Here is a 10,000-nt window from a genome sequence, read left to right on the forward strand (position 1 = left end):
ACACACACACACACAGAGTCAACAGGGCCAGAGTTAACCGAACAGGATGACTGTGTCTCACGTGTTGAATAAATCCTCCTGAAGTTACCAACAAGGTCTATGCCATACATGGGCTGTCTACAGTAATGTGTTGAAGTGCCGGGCAGTTACTGAGCGCAGGCCAACTTTCTCCTTTCTCAGGACTCCGTGGTGACCCGGTGAACAGAAAGAAAATCTGAGCGTGGTAGTGGAGAACATGATGGATCTGAGTATTCCATCTTTAGTCTGGTGGTTGTGGGAGGGCAGGAATGAATGAGTCTGATCGACATGAGTGCCATCTCTTTGGCACTAACACTGGCACGCTGCCTAAGCTTTGTACAAAATGGAGCAGAGCGCAGGCGAGTAGTTCATGCCGGGTGGAAACATCAGATGTATGGGCACTGAGTCATGGTTCTGAATGTGCCCCCAGGAAACCATCGGACTGTCAAGACTGCAATTTGAGCCCTTTTCTGCTTCCTGTCCCTATAACTGCAGGACTTTGATAAGCTTCAGAAAAGCAATTTAATATTTAAAAGCTTTCTCGTATCTGCTGTGGTTAAACAAAACTGACTGATGATCAGAAGAACTCGGCACCCCTTGGTGCACAACGCCCTCAGACAAACACAAAATAGACCTCACCTACATCAATGTGATCACTGGTTCTTATTGCCAACAAATAGTCTCTGTATAGCCGTGCACATGTAGTCTGCACATACAGCCTGTGCTGTGTATTTCCCCTTCTTTATCCCCTCACAACTGCAATGACTAAGCCAGCAGGAATTTCTACCTTATATACTTAAAGGGGCAGACTCATTCTACCCAACTTAACACACATGCTGTATACCTAAAGTATCAATAAATCGAGGTCTTTGCCAGCACAAACGGAGCTTAATTTCTGCACAGTTCCTCTTTCTGCAACTAATCTTGACAACAACAAGTATGATCTGTGTGGTAGCTCCAAAAATCAATTTACAAAAGCCTCTGAGGGAAAAGAAGGATTTGCGTTGTGTTTTCTCTCTCTGATAATTTATTTCATCAAAAGGCTATTAACAAGAAAATATTCATTAAACAGGGAGCCATGAAAACAGAAATAAAGAAAAATATCTGTTAATAATTAATTGGCTTGTAACTTTAAAAGATAAGCTTTCTGATACTGTATATTTTTCTTATTGTCAGCAAATCTCATATAAAAATCAAAACAATTATTTGATTCTAGTATTGTCTGTGTAGCCATTGCCAAAGCCTGACATAGCTTATGCCTAAGTACCATAGACCTGTTGTCCTAAAACAGCTGAAAACACATCAATGAGCCACAGTGTTGTACTGGCTTCTTTCATTAAGGTGAACATGGACGGTAGTATTGCGGTATAAACTTTCGTCTGCCTGTCTAAACCTGTTTAAACTACAGTTACATCCTGTAAAAGAAACTGTTTCCCCCCTGCTGTGAAGTAGGCTTAGGTCAGAGCACTCCGACCAGAGATATCAAGTGGGTCTCTGGCAAGGAGGGAGTAAACATATTATCAGACACAAAAGTCTCCCGGCCCAGTCTCCCAACTGCTGGGGCTGCGAAATGCTTTCGCTCTGCTACGTTTCTTCTGGGTTCAATACAAGGACACACAGAGCAGAAAACTGTTTGTGGCATAACAGGACAGTAGGTCTCCTTACACAACTATAGCTCAGACCCTAAAATGCAAACTGACACCACGCCACTTACAAGTACACCACAGTTTTCCTTTCTCAGAAAGCAAAAGCAGTTTCAGTATGTGGACATTTTGATTTATTTGCCATTAACAGGCAGACCTGACTCAATATCAATATCAAAATACAACATTCAGGACATGATGTTTCTTAGAATCAAACTACATAAGGAGGTAAGAGAAACTAGATCAGAGTGCCTGCGAGGCTGAGCATACTGGAAGTTAATATTCTATCACATAAAAGAGACATGTGAGCTATGTGAGGACTAGCAAGTGTGAGAGTGTGTGCCTCCCTGTGGAGCTATGAAGACTAACCTGCCCTGAGACTGGGATGGACACGTCGGCATGCTTTCCTGCTTGTCTGCCTAATTTTAAAAGCCTCTTCGCTATCAGGCTTTGGCTCAAGTCCAGGGGCAGAAGGCAGGCCTGTCTGTAGCAAAGACCTGCAGAGACCTGAGAAGGCTATTTGAAGCAGGCCAGACACTTTTAAGTCACAGGATCCCCCAAAATTCAAAGCAAACAGCGGGCGATGTCAAAGGATCCAGGGCCCGGCCAAACAGGCCAGTTGGCTGTTACCACTGCAGCGATGAGAGAATGTCTCCCACAAGTAAACAGTGGAGGGATATCTGACAGCCAGAGCTGTTAACAGCCCCCGATAAGCCCTGCAGAAAAGAGTGAGGTGAAAATAGAGGAGGAAACACCACCAGACAAACTGACAAGGACACTCAGAGATGAGTTCCAGGCTGAGGCTAAGCAAAGTGGAGAACACTAGTGAGGAAGAAATGGACAGACAGTGTGTATGATGAGGAGGAGCAGGCCGAGGGGACGAAAAGCAAAGGGGAATGACGGGCATTTTTCAATCCTCCAAGCACTGCGCTTTAGCGAGAGCCTGCCGTTGAGCTTGTATACTTGACATTTGTCTGACATTTCCCCTCAGTGCCCCTCCTCCTGCGTACGGCTCCTCAGTCAGGGCCTCTCTACGCATCGCTGCCTGCCACTGAAAAGCACCCAGAACCTCTGCTCCAATCTGCACTTCTCTACGCGGTCACTCCCACTCACTTCCATCCAGCCACAAGTACGGCATTAACCTGGCTTATTCTGTCCAGCATCATATTTACATTAACCTCTGAGGAGACTCTAATCTAAAACACTCCAAACTGTTGTGGGAAACAGTATCTGGTAGGTGGACAAACATGTGGAAAGAGGAGGTTTGTTGTTGCTCCAGGAAGCACTAGAAGGCCCAGAGGCAAAAGTAGTGCGCTAGGCAGACCGCCCTCCCTCCTCATGTAGTGTAATTAAAGAGGAGACCGGGCCGTATTGACTAGAAAACCACTGAATGCCCTTGAAGGAACATCTGTACTGGAGAAAAACAAGGCAATTATGCAGAGGGGTGGAGGGAGGAGAGACGAATCTTAAGCAGGAAGGAGAGAAGAAAGACACATCAAGCCTTTAAAAAAAAAAATAAAACTAAGACAGTGTGAGAAATGTTACCTGTGCATGAAGCCTGGAATATAAACAGACCTCACAGACTTCCCAGGAATCATTCTGTCTTATTATTGCTTCAGTAACTCCTCCTTTTTTTCCACTGTGTAGCCCCCCCACAGAGCCTTTATCTGCAACCTTGAGACCTCAAGGCCCTCCAGATGAATGCATTTACCCTGACCTCGGCCTGGGCCTCAGAGAAAAGGGAACTGGTTCAAACAATAATCCTCCTCTGCCTCTCAAGTCTGTTATGGGAGAACAACAGAGGATTTCACCGCAAACGCTACATAGAATCTACTCTGGGAGGAAAAGACGTGCATCGAAGGTCATCGCAGGCGACTGCACCTTTCACAATGTAGCACTTAGTAAATAAAGCACATTTAGGAAACTTTTGTTTCGTTTTAAACAAAGATATTCGTTTTTTAATTCACATAGCCAATTGTATATGGCGCACACAATCACTGGCAGGTCAGTGCATCCAAGAATAAACAGAGACATAACAATAAACACCATAGCTTTTCTATAGAGACAGGCATGGTCACTAGGGAAAAGACGCAAGCTTGATTTCCACTATTTGTTCTGAGGGTCCCTGGGGGGTGAAGGAGGGTCGTGTTTGAGACTCCCAACTGACCATGGGAGCCGTACACAGGTCTTCAATAGAAGAGGGCTGGAGGAACATTTTCCCACCATTATTTCACACAGACGAGAGGCAAAGATCAGGAGTCTGAAACAAGTTTTCTATGCCAAATCAAATCAAGTCAGGTCTGACATGATCATTTCCACTGAGAAAAAACATTGTATATCTTTTATTTACTGCACTGAGTTATTGTACAGTATGGATATTCAGACTCCAGATGGAGGCAAATTAAAGAGGCCAGTCTTTCTCTCAAGTGTGGTAATAGTCTATGCAACATAAACAAATAAAGGGAAATGGTACACAATGCCAAAGCTGCGGCATTGATATCACCCTCTCAACTGCAAATAAACAACATCTGTATCTGCTAAAGCAAAGCAGCAAGAAGAAAGAAGGTCATTATATTATATCTTTTTATCAGCGTCTAAAAGGCCTTTCAGTCACAATATCTGTACATAAACCAATAACATCTACAATGTTATGTTTTGACATTTTTTGGCATGTTTTTGACACATAATTAAATTAAAGCGCTAGTTAAAAAAGTGTTTTTGCATTGAAAATGTGTGTTAATAGCCTTTTCTAATGTTTTGTGACTACTGTTTGAACTGTTGAGATGGGTATTGTGTGTGTTTTAGGTGCAGTCTGTAAAGGAATTTGAACCTTAAAAGAATCAATAGCCCTTTTGTATTTGAAGAATAATGTATGTGACCCTGCCTGCAACCTTGAACAGGAATTACCACCCCGCAGTTGTATGCCTCCGCCAACTAGTCAAGTTGCAGTTTGTATCCATGTCCGCCCAGACCAGTGGCGTAAGGTAGTCACAACAGGCCAGAGTGCACACTATTATGATGGGCTCTAGCTATCTTACAGTATATCATATTGTCTCGTCACATGATCAAATAGAAACTCAACATACATATTACCCAGTAATCCTCTTTGCAAACCTCTATATGCCAAAAGTACCAAAGAAAACAAATAAAAATGAATAGTTTATAGTTCATTTATAGTTTTTATAGTTCATGTAGAAAAAGATGAATAATTTTGTAATAGATTTCTAATGACTATTTTATCAAGAGAAATTAAAACCATGACAGAGCAAATGGCATTTTTACTTGAACATGACTTCTTCTTTAAACACAGGTGTATTTCCCAGGCGGTAATCTGAGTCACTCACAAGGGTCTTTTCACCACCTATTGTTGGAGGGCCAACTCTCCCTATGGGCCCCCCCCCACTCCAAAAGGCCCGCACTGCCTGCACCGTCTATATTTGCGTCCCTGGCCCCTGGTTTATGCATCTCTGTCTCTCTCTACACCCGCACTCCCTGCAGCTGGCCTTCTGTACCCCAACGCCTATCTTCCTCCTCGGCTGCCCTTCTCTGCTTCCTCTGCCAGTTCTTTGAGCGCCCACTGAAGCTTCACCCCTGTACACCCATGTCGCGGAGTAGCCGTGAAGTTCATGTGCTGACAAACCACCCGCACCCCCCACTTCCACAGGGTAGATGATGGCCCTCTGGTCTGCTTCCTTGCATTCAACTGCCAACTCATAATTGCAATTCTCAATGCTTGAGTTATGGCCAAAAACATATTTCACAGTGATCTTGACCATTGACTTTTGACCACCAATATCAAATCAGTTCATCCTTGAGCTTAAGTGGATGTTTTTCCAAGAAATTCCCTCTAAGCATTACTGAGATATTTCGTTAACAAGAATGGGAAGCAAAACACGAAAACATAATGCCTCCGGCCACAACTATCACCAGCAAGGATGCAGAAAAATTATTCATAACCGTGGCCTCTGCGCCCTTGGAGCAAAAGTTAAAAATAAAGCATCGATGGCTTAACGAAACAACTAGGAGCTTGATATCTTCAAAACAGCTGCAGGTAAGAAACATAATATTAAAAAAAACTATTTATGTCAGAAAGCAACAAAACATTTCTACCAGAAGCCTCATCAACAGCTTGGCTTTATCCGCCTGTGTCAAACAGGCTGCGTAAGTTTGTAACAAAGGCTTGAACTGCCTTCTACACTAGTTTTGAAGAGGCATGAGACAGCTGATCTGGTTGTCCCAGTTTCTAATCAAAAAGCACAAGCTGTCCCTCACTCTGAAATCGGAGAGAAAAAGAGCGGTGATGATATGTAATGTTACTACAAGCTGCTACAGAGACACAAAACTAAACCCAGGCGACAAATACACATAAACCTGCAGATCGAGAGGAATTTAAATTTAATATATAAATGATCTGACCCTCCTCTGAACTGTTTTAAAAAATGCATGACCCTACCGCGGGGCCAAAGTTAAACAAGGATGACCCTCCCCCAGATACTTCTATATACCCCTTTTCATAAATTGCAAAAAGTCCCTAAGGCAAATATTTAACTGACATGGTCCAGACAGGTAGACTAGCTCATTTCTTGGCAGAGCAACTTTAACCTCAACTGAGTATGCCTTTCTAATACCTGGTGCTCTATATTGCAGCCATCCTTCACTCCACAAATAGCCTGATCTAAAGACAAGGTCTCTATAATGAACAGAGAGGAAATGTTTGCACTGGCCCGTGGACAATCCTGCAGCCTGACGGAAATGAAGGAAAAACACTGCATAGATTCACTGGATTTGTTCGCTGGTGAAAAAAATGCACAATTTCAGAATGTTTAAGAGACTGGAAACCACCTACCTAGATCAAAGTCTCAAATGCATTTCCTGTACTTCTATTGCCAAATATCGCACAAACACTGCCGCTGTTAAAATGTATTTAGCAAACATCACATTTAATGCATCCTCTAGTATAAAGTATGAAATAAAACAACATAGAATTCAGGTTACCTTTCTGGCACTGGTTGGAGGTCCAACAGCGGTAGTCGTAGTTGTCATTGAACGACGTCCTCTGACAAAGAGGGTTATCCTTCATGATGCCCGGGCAGACATTGTCACACTCCTTTACCTTCTTATTCCCATTGATAATGTTGTTGAACTCAGCATCCATAATTAGAGACCAGTCCACAGAGTCCAGGTAGCAGAGCTCAGGGTTCTTTTCAATCCGCATGGCTCCCCGCGTGATGTTCCTCAGGTTGTACAGGCCGATGTCCTTCAGGCTGGTCATCTCGTAGATCACCAGGGCGTAGTTGTAGAAGAGATTGCGTCCGCGGATGACACTCAGGTTGGGGAAGAGCATGCTTAGGCTGTCCAGGCCCGAGACGCGAAACAGCAGCAGGTAGTCAGTGATGACGGTCAGCTTTGGGAAGCTGAGGGAGCGGAAGAGCTCCTGGTGGATGTTGTTGGTCTTGTCGTTGATGAGGAGGATCTGTAGGTAGCCTTCCACCACTGTGCAGTTCTCCAGCCGCTTGAACTCACTGATCTCATTTCGGATGTCGATACTAGGACCACAGACTGGAAGACACAGACAGGCGAAAGATGCTTCTTCATTAATGTAATCAAAAACACACGTACAATAGAGAGTATTACATATTTTCTTTTGTATCAGAAATGAATGTAACAAGTGTTAGCTGGGGCATACAGCAATGCTATGTATAGATTAGCATGTAGATTACTTCTGCCAAAAGATTTTAATTATAATAATCTTCTTGAAGCATATAATCCTGTTAGTCAAGATGGAAAGGCTGGTACTTTGCTGGCAACATGTCATACATACAAATAATAAAGAGAGCTATGAAAAAGACAGTGTGTGCAGTGCTAGGACATCATGTTTCTACGTTGTACAAAGAAGTCAATGTTTGTTCAGAGTTCTTGCCGGCAGGCATTTTTATTTTAACAAGGGATAGATATAATTGTCAGGTTCAGCTGAGGTGATTTTTAATATGGAGGAGACTGGGGAAATTATTTACTTTCACACTGGGGTTCATAAGGTAACATGTTGATGCAACTTCTGTATCCATCATATCAGATGCAAAGCCCGCATTTCTCTGTAAAATGTTGTGTCTGTTACCTCAGATAACCCCAGAGTTTGAATAAGCCATTCCTCTGTACTCGGAAAACACTTGAAACCTGGAGCGTTTTTCAACACCACACACACACACACACACACACACACACACACACACGCACACACTGCCAAAACATTAACAACAAAGACTCCATTTATTATTGATGACAATCAACTCTCCCTCTAATCGCGCCTATCAATTACAACACCTGGGAATTAATCGTAGACGATATTCTCATTGTGCTCCAACGCAGTTGTTCCACTGTCTTTCTGTCTGATGTATGTTCACAGCCCCGTCAAATGAGCTTTGTCAATTAACTTTATCGACACCACCCACCGTGTTCCAAATGTGTTTATATGAATTGATTTTACTGGATGTTATTGTACAGTATTAATTATATAACAGTGGATATTATTACGGTAAAGTATTATTTTATGCAACTGAACTGTGTCAAGTGTGCATTTGTAGCACTTGGGAGGTGGTTTCAACCATCAACTATTGTAACCATTTATCCATTACTATTAGCTATTTTAACCATTTAACACTTTTACTATTAGCTATTTTAACCATTTATCCATTACTTTTAGCTATTTTAACCAAAAACTAATCCAGCGCTATTATGAAACTATTTTAAACATTTTTCAAATAATTTGAGCTTACATGCAATACATAGTGTTCCAACGTTACAGCTGAATCAATTTGTTGTGTATTTTCTTTTTTAAAATCAATCAATTTCCTTCCTTTTTTTCAAAATTAATTAGTTGAGCTACTCCACAATATTTCCTTGTACCTTCAAGCAACTGCAGAAGTACTACCTGGGTTAGCCTACAGTTACTTGTTGTGTTTGGGAATCACTGCTCTACTGTAAAAAGCTGGGAAAAAAAGTCTCTAAAACCTAACCGCTAAAATTCTCTTACTCCCTCACAATGCACTGTGTTAAATATTTATGAAACCATAAATGATTTCAATAATTACAGCATTAGCACATACTGCATCTAACAGGTTGAATATTGTTTTGAACTATCTAAAAGGCGGTCCAACGGTGAGGTAAGGAAATGCCCTGACATATGAGCTCCTTAGTTAAACCTGTTATGTTCTTACAGAGGCTTAGGATGCCATCACAGTGAGCGACACTGTCCCAGCGCCTGTCCAGTGAGACAAGCAGGGATGTTTTCAACGAGTCTTTGATCCTTGTCAAAACACCAACCATGGCTAAGGGATAAAGCAAAGAGCTAAACTGTTTCTAGTCCCAAAATAAACACTACGTCACCAGACTGTCTTTCTAAAATGGGAAAATAATTCAAATGTCCTCTCCTTGCCATACATTCAATGTGAGTAAATTAACTCCACTTCAGCGGAGACACAAAAAAGGCCATGTTTGATGTTCTTTGTTCAAATGATGCTGCCAAAAATAGAAGCCACATTGTTTATGGGGATGAATGGGCTATATTTGCTCCTGTCAGGGTGTTTCACTTCTCCAAATTTAGAACGGAAACGATTACTCCAGTAGAAAATAGTATTTGCTTTCTCCAATCAACACCAATGCCCCTGGGCTCCACTTGTGAGCCATCGAGCTGCATGTCTTCTTTGTTTCATTGAGAATTTTCTTCCAGCTTCTCCAGCAGCCGGAGAGAGAGGGAGGAGGGGTGGAGCCACACAAATACAAAGACTAATTTGTTTGTTAGTAAAGAGAAACTCTAGGCCCCACTTCCTGATGAGGGCATTAATAAAATCAGGGGGCCAGAGAATGGAAGGGGGAAGCAAAGAGATACTGTGACGATGGAGAGATAAGGTTTCTGCCAAGCGTAGCTATCGGAGGCCATCCGACTGGTGTAAAACCACAACAAACAGAAACCGCTAAATGCATTAAATGCATTTCTGGGCATTGTAAGCTCCAACCAGATATTCCTGCATTTTCTATCATTACCTGAAATTGATTTATACTAAAAAAAAAAGGGGGAAAAAGACGAATAATACAGAGAAAGGGATGAAGAATGAAAGAAAAACCTCCCTCTTTGTGATTCCCTTGTTCTACTCATTAGGCATGTTAAGTACCAGGAATTCCAATCATTTCCTTGGAAAAGGATTGAGTAGGATGTTGCCTCAAACTAAGCCGCCAGGCTTCTTTGATTCTTGCCAGTCAATCCATTTGTTGTGAAGACAACATTGCTTAAATCAGATTTGGATACCAAACCCTTTATTCATTGTTACATAAACAGGAAGAAG

The 10,000-nt window shown here is 42.2% G+C and overlaps 1 protein-coding gene across 1 annotated transcript in view; it reads right to left on the reverse strand.

Moving 5' to 3' along the window:
• igf1ra (insulin-like growth factor 1a receptor) overlaps window positions 1-8,984 on the reverse strand; it is a 69,520-nt gene extending 60,536 nt beyond the window's left edge. Inside the window, exons 1-2 of the mRNA XM_035664882.1 lie at window positions 8,876-8,984; window positions 6,657-7,220 (exon numbers count right to left, since the gene is read on the reverse strand). Of these exons, the coding sequence (XP_035520775.1) occupies window positions 6,657-7,220; window positions 8,876-8,984 (673 nt within the window). The remainder of the gene's footprint in view (window positions 1-6,656; window positions 7,221-8,875) is intronic.
• Between the last annotated feature and the right edge of the window lie 1,016 nt (window positions 8,985-10,000).

The sequence above is a fragment of the Morone saxatilis genome, unplaced genomic scaffold (assembly GCF_004916995.1).
Source record: "Morone saxatilis isolate NCDOM2014 unplaced genomic scaffold, NCSU_SB_2.0 Contig2, whole genome shotgun sequence".
Lineage (NCBI taxonomy): Eukaryota > Metazoa > Chordata > Actinopteri > Moronidae > Morone > Morone saxatilis.